The sequence below is a fragment of the Heptranchias perlo genome, chromosome 9 (assembly GCF_035084215.1).
Source record: "Heptranchias perlo isolate sHepPer1 chromosome 9, sHepPer1.hap1, whole genome shotgun sequence".
NCBI classification, from domain to species: domain Eukaryota; kingdom Metazoa; phylum Chordata; class Chondrichthyes; order Hexanchiformes; family Hexanchidae; genus Heptranchias; species Heptranchias perlo.
The window spans coordinates 25,187,419-25,201,607 of NC_090333.1; the positions used below are offsets into that span (position 1 = coordinate 25,187,419).

Here is a 14,189-nt window from a genome sequence, read left to right on the forward strand (position 1 = left end):
TCGGGTTGCTATTTATCTCATCCTCTGCTCCAAGGACCACTCATATGTGAACCCTAGCTTCTATTAACCTAAGTATGACCTTATACATACAGTAGCTGGTAATGTAGAGTAGCCCAGTGTAAAACTGAACACTTGTTACTGTAATTTGCTTTCTGAAATGACACAAGCCCTCTCATGTTTGGCTAGTCTTCAAATAATGTAAGAATAATCACCCTGTTAGACTATGTGGCTTACGCTATGATGACAAACTCTACTAATGATACTAAACTTGTATGAGATATTGAGACTGTCCTGTGAGCTTCCATGTGCTTGTATCTATATCGATGAAACAGAAAGAACTGATGAATTTGCTAAAAGCTGAGAACTATATTTCTCTTTTTGGGCATGGAGCTGTGAGTCAAACCTCCTTCACCGTGAGACGCCCCCTGATATGAGAACTTGGTTACTTAAATTGACGTTTTGCAGGCATTTGAATTTACCACTCCTCAAACAAAAGAAATGGACAACTGGCTCCAGGGAGTATCAATGGCAATTGATATCATCTAATGCTACTTGTACATAACCTTTCAGAGCCCTTTGTTGTATGACTAGAACCAGCCAATTTCCTCAGCAAGTGACTGAGGTGCCATTATTGCCTTTAAAATCTTAGCCAAATGTGTGAATGTGGAGTCTGTTCTAAATACAAACTAACTAAACCAACAGAAATCAATTTAAGATGAATCACGGAAAGAAAGAGCGAAATTGCATTACTATAGTGACTTTCATGACCTCAGAATGTCCCAAAGCACTTCACAGCCAATAAAGTACTTTTGAAGTGTAGCCACTATTGTAATGTAGGCAAACACAGCAGCCAACTTGCACACAGCAAGGTTCCCATAAACACAAAATCTGTTTTCTTTAGTATTGTTGGTTGAAGAATAGTTTCTGGCTAGGACACTGGGAAAGCTTCCCATGCTTTTTGTTAAATAGTGCCATGGGAGCTTTTACATCCATCCGAGAGGGCAGACAGAGCCGTGGACATCGGATAGTGTAGCGCTCCCTCAATATTGCACTGAGGCGCATAACCTTCTGACTCGGAAGAGAGCGTGCTATCACTGAGCCAAGGCTGACACCTTGGAAGATTTCTGATCTGTCACAGTTGTGTCTATTATTATGGTGGTGCAGGGAAAACTAGAGGTTTTAGATACTATTGGCAAGAGTTGCACATTGACCTCATCTTTGGACCATTGAGTACATCTCAACATTCAGTAATCAAGATTTTTTAAAATATTTTCTGCCAGATTTGTTTTTCTCTTTCTCTTCGTTGAGTTTTCTGTATTTGTTTATATTCAGCGCTATCAGCCGCAAGGACATGTCTGGAATCACAAGCCGCTGTCAGAATGGAGACTAATTCTAGCAAATAACTGCTCCAAATGTAAATAAATACAGAATCTTCATGTTATCGTATATCAGTAACTAAAGGGAATTAGATGCTAATCTGTTCCAAATTGAGATTAACTGAAATAAAATAGATCATTTCCTGCAGCAAATAAGGATTCATACTGTTATGCATGCTTTATGACTGTAGTCCCTAGGAGTTATGGCATTATCCCTGACAATGTCTACTAAAATGAATTGTTTTTGATTTAGGGCCATTCTGGTATCCTCCATTTATACTGCATGTTTAATCAGCCACTTACCTTAACCCATCAAGAGCTCCATTGATGCTACAGTGCAGCCAGACATCAGAAGCCATAAAATAGCGCCCCTTGAGTGGATCCCCAGCCTCCACTGTCCATTGGGAATCAAAGCATTTGTCTGGCTTTTACATCCACACAGGTACATGTATGAAACTAGGAACTTGTCAGGTGGAGCTGCAGATATAAATAGAATTCTGCACTGCAATAGCCCAAAGGGTTCTTTAATCTCAAAAATCCTTCTCACCTGTACAACATGGTACTTACCAATGTGTTATCCATCATGCAATCTTATAAGCTTACGAGAGCCTGCCTTCTGAAAGAGGGGCTGAGTCCTGGCCCCATCCTCTGGATGAGAGGTTGGAAATTGGCCTTTTCCTCTGCACATAGTGAATTGGAAGATTTAGTAAACCCATTGATCATTGACCCACATAATCCATGTTCATGTCTGATCTGTAATGGGATATTAACTGGATACCATAGAGAGGTTTTTTTCTGGACAGGTTACATTACAACTCTGTGCCTGATCCAGCATTGGTTAGCAGATTGTGGCTATGCATTTCACCACTTTCACAAATCCTTTTTGCTCTAAGTTAAACATTGTAAATAGCCATGATTTTTTGTAGTGATTAGACTTTCTGCTATCAATAGTTTCTATGTGGTATGTACATTTTTATCTTGCTGGCCTCATGACCTGCTGTTCAGGTTCCTCTGTCCCTTCCAGAACCAAGAATTGCAATCACTGTCAAATCTTCTCTATTGGTTTGGAAAGGACAGAGATTTTATATTTCTATAAAACATATTTCTTGTACCAATTGGTTTATGTAGATGTAACTAAAGATGAGGTACAGCGTAAAAGTTGATCCATTACTGAAATACTCTTACAGAAAGTACATGTATAAGGGAATTCAAAAGTTAAAACCAGTTATGTTACTGTTTTTGACTTTAAGGTTCAAAGATATTTTGATTTTACATCCAAATGGCTACTAGTTTTCTGATTCTTTTCCTATTGATTGTAGAATGTAGAATCCCTAGGTCCACTTGAGCATGTCCAACAGTATCTAAGCATGCTATAGTGAAGTACTCCTGGTTCTGCCAAACTGAGATATGTGCTTCTACATTGCAGTTTTTATACTGTAACATGGTTTCAGTTCATAAAATGGAGAATTTCTTATTACCCTTTGTGCAGGACATCTTTTTAAAAAAAAAATCAGCTTACAGTCCAGCTGCTTTTATATTGCAAAAGCCCCATGCTAGTGATGCTGGTTTCCAATGCACTGGTCTTTTGCAGCTAACTGCAACCCAAAAGCTAAAGTTCCAAAAGCCAACTTTACAAGGCCCACATGCCTGAAGCTGGTTCCACTAGCACAGGTCTAGTACAATATAAAGGCAACTTCTGTCATGCTTCAGGGCCACCTACAGTAATTATTTTACTGAGATGTAATATTGTAATGTTAGTGCTGAAAACTGATGTGTAAGGCCAGTTTTGCAGTGTATTGGGAAATAGATTATTGAAGTTTAATCTTGTCTCATCATTGGAGCAATGGGTGAAATATTTGATGTGCATTGTGGCCCACAAAATTTGAGATAACTAGATAGCATCGAAGCAAATGGGTGCATTGAAAGCCTATAAGCAGGCCACTTACCTTTCTGCACTGTCAACCAGAGAATGGTACCTTTTATTGCAGGGAGAAAATTAATTTACAAGTGAAGGAAAAAAAAGGCAGAAATAACCTTAAAATAATGAACCATTTTATTGAATAATTGGAGGTCATATTTACGGGCCTACTTTAAACACTCCTTACGATATGCACACTGAAATACAACAAAATAATAAAAGATCCTCACAAGTCGGTATGTTCTGCTATTTAATCTTAAGTGTGAAATAACTGCCATCGCAATGTATTCTAGCCTGGAGGCATCTTGTGTAACAGTGTTTTGATAGGTTTCCAAATTGGTCCATGCAGAATTGGCAACAATAACAAATCATGCAGCTGTCATTATTTGAGGCATGGTGGGCAGAATTGGCTTGCATTACATAATGGTTAAGAGAAAAGCAGCAGCATTGTGTTGTCATTCATGAACCAGGTCAGAAAATTGCTCTTGTCTTGAGAGGAAAGAAGCATGAAATGTGATTCACCAGTTCTGTGAATAAAAAATGGAATGGAATGTAGTAAAAAGAAGAAGAAAGCATTCATATTATAGTATGTAGAGAGAGATAGACAGTATATTTTATAAGAATTACATGTTTGCTGAATACATTTTCTTTCTGTCATTTTTGTTTTTTGCAGAAGCTGTTATACAGAAGATCCTAGGGATAACTAAACATTACACCTTGACTTCATATCTGGATAGGTAGGTATAGTGCAACATACAAGGATATAGGAAGGAACAGTACAATTGTGTCTTTAAGGGGAATCTTAATGCTTTGGGGGAGAGGTGGTGGTTCTGGTTGACAATTTTATGAAATTATTTCTGATTTTAAGCAGCCTAGAAGCTCTTATGTAACAGCCTAAGACTCTTGACCTAATGTGCTGTCAGTTTGATCTCAATGGATAGAATTTGTTTCCAATACTTACAAGTATAACGAGGACCCATTCATGTTGAGCGGTGGCCTTAAACACCTTATCTACCTGTCTTGCTACCTTCAGGGATCTGTGGACATGCACTCTAAGGTCCCTCTGTTCCTCTACATTTCTCAGTATCCTCCCATTTATTGTGCATTCCCTTGCCTTAGTTGCTCTCCCCAAATGCATTACCTCACACTTCTCCGGATTGAATTCCATTTGCCACTTTTCTGCCCACCTGACCAGTCCATTGTTATCTTCCTGCAGTCAACAACTTTTTTCCTCACTCAATCATACGGCCAATTTTTGTATCATCTGCAAACTTCTCAATCATGCCCCCCCTACATCTAAGTCTAAATCATTGATATATACCATAAAAAGCAAGGTACCTAGTACTGAGCTCTGCGGAACCCCACTGGAAACAGCCTTCCAGTCACAAGAACACCTGTCGACCATTACCCTTTGCTTCCTGCAACTGAGCCAATTTTGGATCCAACTTGTCAATTTCCCTTGGATCCCACGGGCTTTTACTTCTCTGACCAGTCTGCCATGTGAGACCTTGTCAAAAGTCTTGCTAAAATCTGAGTAGACGACATCAAACGTGCTACTTTCATTAACCCTCCTTGTTACCGCCTCAAAAAATTCAATCAAGTTAGTCAGACAGGACCTTCCTTTAACAAATTCTTGCTGATTGTCCTTGATTAATCCGTGCCTTTCTAAATGACAATTAATACTGTCCCTCAGAATTTTGTCCAATGATTTGTCTACTACCGAGGTTAGGCTGACTGGCCTGTAATTACTCGATCTATCCCTTTCACCCTTTTTAAACAATGGTACAACGTTAGCAGTCCTCCAACCCTCCGGCACCATGCCTGTAGCCATAGAGGATTGGAAAATGATGGTCAGAGCCTCCACTATTTCCTCCCTTGCTTCTCTGGGATACATTTCATCCGGGCCTGGCGATTTATCTACTTTCTTATCTACTCTACTTTCAATGATGCTAAACTCCTTAATATTTCCTCTCTCACTAGGTTTATCCCATCCAATATTTCACACTCCTCCTCCTTAACTACAATGTCTGCATTGTCCCCCTCTTTTGTGAAGACAGATGCAAAGTATTCATTAAGAACCATACCCACGTCTTCCGCCTCCACACACAGGTTACCTTTTTGGTCTCTAATAAGCCCTACTCTTTCCTTAGTTATCCTCTTGCTCTTTATGTGTTTATAAAACATCTTTGGGTTTTCCTTGATTTTACTTGCCAATATATTTTCATGCCCTCTCTTTGCTTTCCTAATTTCTTTTTTAATTTCACCTGTGCACTTTCTATACTCCTCTAGGCTTTCTGCAATATTGAGCTCTCGGTATCTGACATAAGCTTCCCTTTTTTGTCTTATCCTACCCTGTATGCCCCTTGACATCCAGGGGGCTCTAGATTTGAGAGTCCCACCCTTTTTCTTTGTGGGAACATATTTGCTCCGAACCCTCACTATCTCCCCTGTGAATGCCTCCCACTGCTCTGACACTGATTTAATTTCAAGTAGCTGTTTCCAGTTTACTTTTGCTAAATCACATCTCAGCTTAGTAAAATTGGCCTTTCCTCAATTGAGAACTTATACTCCTGATCTATCTTTGTCCTTTTCAATAACTACGCTAAATCTAACTGAATTATGATCACTACCACCAAAATGCTTTCCCACTGATACCCCTTCCACTTGCCTAGCTTCATTCCCTAAAACTAAGTCCAGAGCTGCCCCCTCTCTTTTTGGGCTTGCTACGTACAGGCTAAAAATGTTCTCTTGAATGCATTTTAAGAATTCTGTGTCCTCTATACCTTTTACACTGGTACTATCCCAGTTAACATTAGGGTAGTTAAATCCCCTACTATTACTGCCCTACTGTTTTTGCACTTCTCAGAAATTTGCCTACATATTTGCTCTTCTATCTCCCTCTGACTGTTTGGGGGTCTGTAGTACACTCTCAGCAGTGTGATTGAACCTTTTTTGTTCTTCAGTTCAACCGATATGGGCTCATTTGATGATCCTTCAAACATATCATCCCTCCTCACAGCTGTAATTGTTTCTTTATTGCGACCCCCCCTCTCCTTTTTTACCTCCCTCTCTTTCTCGTCTGAAAACCCTGTAACCAGGAATGTTGAGCTGCCATTCCTGCCCCTTTCTAAGCCATGTTTCAGTAATAGCTAAGATATCATACCCTCATGTGTCTATCTGTGCCCTCAGCTCATCTGCCTTATTCACTAGACTCCTTGCATTGAAGTATATACCATTAAGCACTGCCAAACGTCTTTGTTGTCTATTTTCTAGCCTTTGTTTCCTCTGCCATCCAAATTCGCTTACTAATTTTCTGCCTTCCATTTCCAGCTCTGCTTCTCTCCCTTCTGAATCTACACTCAGATTCCCATCCCCCTGCCAAGCTAGTTTAAACCCTCCCCAACAGCACTAGCAAACCTCTCTGTGACCATATTGGTCCCGGCCCTGTTGAGGTGCAACCCATCCAGCTTATACAGGTCCCACCTACCCCAGAACCGGTCCCAATGCCTCAGGAATCTAAAGCCCTCCCTCCTGCACCATCTCTCCACCCACGCATTCATCTGCACTATCCTCCTGCTTCTGTACTTACTGGCGAGTGGCACTGGGAATAATCCGGAGATTGCTATCTTTGAGGTCCTGCTTATTAATCTCTTTCCTAGCTCCCTAAAAGCTGCCTGCAGGACCTCATCCCTCTTACTGCCTATGTCATTGGTACCGATCTGGACCACGACCTCTCGCTGTTCACCCTCCCCCCTCAGAATGTTCTGCAGCCACTCAGTGACATCCTTGACTTTCCTCTTTGCGTTCAAAAGCTTCCTAAGCTGTGCTTTTGCTTCTCCATCCATCTTTTCCCTTTCTCCTTCCTGCTTGTTTCCCACCTCGCTATAAGGCTGTTTGGAATGTCTTTCTGTATGTGAGGAGCACTATAGAAATGTGCGTTAGTGTTTTTCGTTAAAAAAAACTTTATACCTTTCTGCTTTACAGCTTATAAATTTATGCACATTTTAAAATGTTATCCCGCAGTTGTTTTAACTTGCAGGTTTTTACAAGATGAGCACTGGGTGTCACTTGAGGCTTCCTGCTTATTCTTCATTCTGCCCTATTTCAAACATGATGCAGTCAGTAATGCCACAGAAGATCCATTAATATATAGAATATGTGGCAAAGACGAGTCAATTGTGATGTTCCTTCTAGTAGCAGCCAAAACATTTAGGCCCTGATTTTCGGCTTTGGGCGCAATCGGCAGTTGGGTGCAAATTGTGCCCGAAAATGATACCGACTGGGTTTTATTGCGAGTTTCCGCTAAATGCATTAACATAATCACAAACATAAAATCTTCCATGAATCAGCACAATCCGGCAGCTTAACAGAACGTAATCGTTTATTCTTTTTGCAATAAAAAATAGTCATTGACGTATTTAAGATGTATTTAGAGTGATAACCTGGTGCAGTTGGGCAATGACCATCTCCAATAAGAGAGAGTCTAACCACCTCCCCATGACATTCAACGGCATTACCATCGCCGAATCCCCCACCATCAACTTCCTGGGGGTCACCATTGACCAGAAACTTAACTGGACCAGCCACATAAATACTGTGGCTACAAGAGCAGATCAGAGGCTGGATATTCTGCGGTGAGTGACTCACCTCCTGACTCCCCAAAGCCTTTCCACCATCTACAAGGCACAAATCAGGAATGTGATGGAATATTCTCCACTTGCCTGGATGAGTGCAGCTCCAACAACACTCAAGAAGCTCGACACCATCCAGGACAAAGCAACCCGCTTGATTGGCACCTCATCCACCACCCTAAACATTCACTCCCTTCACCACCGGCGCACTGTGGCTGCAGTGTGTACCATCCACAAGATGCACTGCAGCAACTCGCCAAGGTTTCTTCAACAGCACCTCCCAAACCCGCGACCCCTACCACCTAGAAGGACAAGAGCAGCAGGCACATGGGAACAACACCACCTGCACGTTCCCCTCCAAGTCACACACCATCCCGACTTGGAAATATATCGCCGTTCATCATTGCTGAGTCAAAATCTTGGAACTCCCTTCCTAACAGCAATGTGGGAGAACCTTCACCACACGGACTGCAGCGGTTCAAGAAGGCGGCTCACCACCACCTTCTCAAGGGCAATTAGGGATGGGCAATAAATGCTGGCCTCGCCAGTGACACCCACATCCCATGAACGATTAAAAAAAAAGTTTTATTAATACAGCTTAAAATAGGCTTATCACAAACACTAACCATTTTTAATCAGTGTCTAGTCCTCCACCCGAGAGTAAGCTGATTTTAAATCACTGAAAATGATTTAAAAAACTATACTGAAGTGTTTACTACTTTAATTGCTGTATACTAGTCAGTTTCTTAGTAAATTAAATATTTTTTAATATTTAAAAATGTTTAACATGTGCCTTTGCACCTAAGAAATCTGGCTTAATTTTAAGACCCTCCTCAAACGGCCGCAATCAGCAGAAACTCGCCATCCTCGTTATTACGATTGGGGGCCAAGGCCAGTTTTGTGGGCGGGGCCGGCTTCAGCACAAAACATCACGGAAATTCGAATTACACTGGGTGTAAATCGAAATTCCATGATATTTTGCGCTGATTCGGCCAGATTGCGCTGAAAAAGCCAGCACAATCTCATGAAAACTCAGGGCCTTAATATTCAATTAATATCAAATGGCACTGTATCATTTGGCAATCAAGTACTCTCATTGAACACTGCTAGGTAACGATGAACTTGATGATGCTGAATTTGGGAGCCACCTTCCTGGAGATTGTAATGATTTTTGAAAGAATATTAATTTTAATAGAATTAGGCTTGGCCCTGTAGGAACAAGAAGAGGTAATATATGGCAGATCCATCACTATCTGGGGAAAGGGCGGGGGAGTGGGACTAGCTGGATTGCTCTTGCCTACAGCCGGCGTGGACTCGATGGGCCAAATGGCCTCCTTCCCTGCTGTAACCATTCTGTGATTCTATGATCTGTAACGAGAAAAGATAGGTTAATATTTTGGGTGTAGACACTTTATTAGAACTGGAAGTTGAGAAGAACATCAGATAAAGGTCAGATATGCTGACTCCTGACACGAAGATGCAATTAGTAGGTAGAATAGTCTGTGAAAAGGTGTCTCTAAAAAAGCTGGAAAGTGATGAAAAACTGTTGGATGATGTACAAAGATCATCTCCATCCAGCAGTGAAAAGGCATTGAAAGAATAAGAGATTTGAAAATAGCTGAGTAGGACAAAGGCGTGGAAAAAAAAACTTTAAAAATGTTCCAAATTGAAGAGTGAAAAGTGGAAGGTGAATGGAAGAAACGTGCAAGAAAGTGTTCAGGCTAGAGGGTTTCAGAAAGCTGAGGAGTAAGATTCCTGATGTTTGCATTGAACTTGGCTGGAAGCCAAAGATGGAAATATCAGAGTGGGAATGAAAGGGGCAGTTGAAAGCATAGGAAAAAGTGATCATAACATTTTGAATTGCTTTATCAATTTCTGCAGGTTTGCAAGGACAGAGGGTTGAAAGTTTCGGGAGGCTGTCCTTGCAAGCTACTGTCCCATCTCCAACCTCCCTGTCATCTCCAACTCCTTGAACGTGTTGTTGCCTCTGAAATGTGCCTACCTTTCCCACAACACCATGTTTGAATCTCTCTACGCTGCCCCCACAACAGCAGCGAAACGAGCCTAATCAAAGTTACAAATGACATTGTCTATGACTGTTACTGTGGTGTACTATCTGCCTTCGTCCTTCTCGACCTCTCTGCAGATTTATGACACAGTCAACCACACCACCCTCCTCCAGTGCTTCTCCTCCAATGCCTCTCCTCCATTGTCCAGCTCAGTGAAACTATCTTCGCTTGGTTCCGCACTTAGTTATCTAACCATAGACAGAGCATCTCCGGCAATGGCTTCCCTTCCCATTTCCACACCGTTACATCTATGCTTAGCCCCTCCCTTATCCTCCTCTACATGCTGCCCCTTGGCGACATTGACATCGATCGAAGACAGGATCAGGTTCCACATGCATGCTGAGAACACCCAGCTCTACCGCTCCACCACCTCTCTGAACCCCTCTAAGGTCTCTGTTGTCAGCCTGCTTATCAGACATCCAGTTCTGGAAAAGCTGCAATTTCCTCCAGCTAAACGGTGGGTAGACCAAAGCCATATTCTTTGGCCACCACTACAAACTCTGATCCCTTGCCACTGATTGCATTTCTGCCCATGACCACTGTCTCAGATTGAACCAGACTGTTTGCAACCTCACTGTCCTATTTGGCCCCAAGTTAAGTTTCCTACCCCACATCCTCTCCATCACAAAGACTGCCTACATCCACCTCTGTAACATCACCTGTCTCCGCCCCTGCTTCATTCCATCTGCTGCAAAACTTTCATCCTTTGTCACCTCCAGACTTGACTATTCCACTGCTCACCTGGTTGGCCTCCCATCCTTCATCCCCCCCCCCCCCCCCCCATAGACTTCAGCTCAAACTCAGCTGTCCGTATCCTATCCTGCAACAAGTCCCACTCACCCATCACCCCTGTGTTCACTGACCTACATTGGCTGCCGGTCCCACAACACCTCCAATTCAAATTCTTAGCTCATGTTCAAGTCCCATCATGGCCTCACCGCACTCTATCTTTGTAACCTTCTCCAGCCCTACAAAGTTCCCTCCAAGAAGCCTGAGTCCTCCAACTCTGGCCTCTTTTGCATCCTGAAATTACTTTGCCGCAGCCTTGGCAGCCGTGCATTCAGCTGTTTACTCTGGAATTCCCCTTTAAAGCTCCCCGCCTTTCTACCTTCCACTCCTTTAACACCCTCCTTAAAACCCATCTCATTGACCAAGCTTGTAGTCACCCTTCCAAATATCTCCTGCTTTAGCTCATTGTCAATTTATTTTCTGATTGCGCTTCTGCTAAGTGCCTTGGGACATTTTTGCCCTACGTTAAAGAAACTATATAAATCCAAGTTGTTGTTCTGCAGGTTTGAGGACCAGAGATTTTCTAAAATTTGATCGCTCCTGCTTCCATTGAAAGAGAATGCTGTCTCTGATTGGTTAGAGAACATTGGATTGAAATTGGTGTCAGTAGTATTATCATGCAAGCATTTGATGCACTAGTCCCAAATTCCTTTATCCACTATCATAATGGAGGCTTCAACCCACTTGCTGTAAACTGGTTAACAACTGCATTGAAGTAAAAGAGAGGGCAATTTGGAATGAGTACGTTAAATGTTCATACAGAAATGTCAGCAAGTCATTTCTACCTTCATATCCATTGAGAGGTATCACCTGATTTTCCCCCATTTTTTTCATTTATCTAGTAACCTAATACTGTTAATACTGAATAATTTTAATGCAACAGTAGCCCCCACCCATGTGTTCTGCCAATTGCATATAGGCAAATAAAGACAAATAAAGTTTGACAACAAATAATAGGAAGATGGTTGTTCCTGTCTTGTACCATGCCGACAGAAAATTTCAAGTGTAAAGTTAGAATATATTGCCTGAACCCACCCCAAATAGTCTGGTCCAAAACCAGATTTCTCCAAGGCACAGAATAAATATTGTCAATCCACCCTATCAAATGCGTGTTTGGCATCTTGGAAAATGAAGGCCATTGTGACCACCTGTTCTTCTACTTCACAAAAAGCCTGTGTTGGACATCATCAGCTGCATACTGTTTTTTAATAAACTCCACATGATTTTGATTAACGTTATTAATCCCTGCATGTCAGGGCACGTCCTTGCCAAAATTGAAACATCCACCTTCAGGTGGGAAATTGGCTGATTCCTGTAGGTTTTCAGCTTGCCACTCATGTGTTCATTGTCCTAGAATTATTTGAGGGACTTAATTCTTGTTACATCTTGGACAATAATCTTGTGATTCACTGGATGATTGATTATATATGTCAAACTTTCTTGCAGAGTCCAAGGGTTGACATTCTTAAAAACAAAAATGCTTTTCAGAATTAAAAAATACATTTTATATAAATCATTTCTTCTCATATTTTATGAATTCCAGGTTAGATCCCTGGGAGACTTTGATGGTCACAGCTGCTCAATTAGAATTATTGCCATTGATAACTCCTCTCTGTTTCCTATTAACTAGCCAGTTAATATTCCAATTCTAAATTTCCTTCATGATCCCATGAGATTTCACTTTAGCCATTAGTTTCATGCAAGAGACCATACCAAGTGCTTTCTGAAGTCAAGATGTATGACATTCACCCACTTGCCTTCATCCAGCAACTATGGTACATCCTCAAAGATTTCAATAAATCTGTTAGGCACAACCTGCTTCTTATAATTCCATGTTGGCTTGTATTTATTTCCTTTATTTTCCTCGGTGCTTTTGATTTGTTTTCTGTATAATACACTTTATTTTCCTATCATATCTGTCAAACTAATGTTTCTCTAATTATCAGGTCATGTTTCTGTGCTTTAAGAAAAAATTGGAGTCATATTTGGGAGTTGTCTTGTTTCTTCTTTGCCCAATGAGTGGATAAAAATTTCTGCCAGAGGACTACTTCTACGCTAAAAATGTCCACTGTCCAATCAGTGCAGGGACCACTGTTTTCTGTTATATTAATGACACAAAACTTGGAAGGGTAGTAAACAGTGAGAAGGATAGTGATAGACTTCAAGAGGATATAGACAGGCTGGTGGCATGGGCGGACATGTGGCAGATGAAATTTAACGCAGATAAATGCAAAATGATACATTTCGATTGGAAGAATGAGGAGAGGCAATATAAACTAGAGGGCACAACTCTAAAAGGGGGAGAGGAACAGAGAGATCTGGGGGTATATGTGCACAAATCGTTGAAGGTGGCAGGGCAGGTTGAGAAAGTGGTTAAAAAAGCATATGGGATCCTGGGCTTTATAAATAGAGGCATAGAGTACAAAAGTATGGAAGTCATGATGAACCTTTACAAAACACTAGTTTGGCCACAACTGGACTATTGTGTCCAGTTCTGGGCACCGCACTTTAGGGAAGATGTGAAGTCTTTAGAGAGGATGCAGAAAAGATTTACTAGAATGATTCCAGGGATGAGGGACTTTAGTTACGTGGATAGACTGGAGAGGCTGGGGTTGTTCTCCTTGGAACAGAGACTGTTGCAAGGAGATTTGACAGAGTAGATAGAGGGAAACTGTTCCCATTGGCGGAAGGGTCAAGAACCAGAGGACATAGATTTAAGGTGATTGGCAAAAGAACCAGAGGTGACATGAAGAAAAATTTTTTTACACAATGAGTGGTTAGGATCTGGAATGCATTGGCTGAGGGGATGGTGGAGGCAGATTCAATCACGGCCTTCAAAAGGGAACTGGATAAGTACTTGAAAGGAAGAAAACTGCAGGGCTATGGGGATAGGGTGGGGGAGTGGGACGCGCTGGATTGCTCTTGCACAGAGCTGGTGTGGACTTAATGGGCCGAATGGCCTCCTTCCATGCTGTAACCTTTCTATGATTCTAGCAAAAGGTTTGAACTTTTTTCTCGATCAGCATGTGAAATCACACATTAAATATATTTGTTTCTGTATAAATAAGATTTTGCCAGGCAGGGAGGTATACAATATATTTGGGAGCTCGTTCCTTTTGTATGAATATTATGCACCAGCTGTGACGCTATTTACATCACCACTGTACATTTAGATTAGTTTCAACTTTACAGTTTTTTCAAGTTAAATGCAATGTAATCCTTGCAAGTTATGCAGTTTGATTATTCAGCAGGTTAAGGTTTAAACCATTAGCCACTACATTTTATTATCTAGCACTGATTATTCTGCAGGGTAAGGGTTACTCACTGTCTAACTTTATGGAGTTCATCTCTATTCATTGGTATAAGGTAACAACATCTCAATAGGTGAAATGGAGCCTGTTTCTTT

General features: G+C 41.4%; 1 protein-coding gene across 2 annotated transcripts in view; it reads left to right on the plus strand.

Annotated features, from left to right (window-relative positions):
• LOC137325204 (CMP-N-acetylneuraminate-beta-1,4-galactoside alpha-2,3-sialyltransferase-like) overlaps window positions 1–14,189 on the plus strand; it is a 401,305-nt gene that overhangs the window by 205,861 nt on the left and 181,255 nt on the right. For both annotated transcript variants that reach the window (XM_067990038.1, XM_067990039.1), the window contains one exon: window positions 3,968–4,031. In XM_067990038.1, coding sequence (XP_067846139.1) covers window positions 3,968–4,031 — 64 coding nt within the window. The remainder of the gene's footprint in view (window positions 1–3,967; window positions 4,032–14,189) is intronic.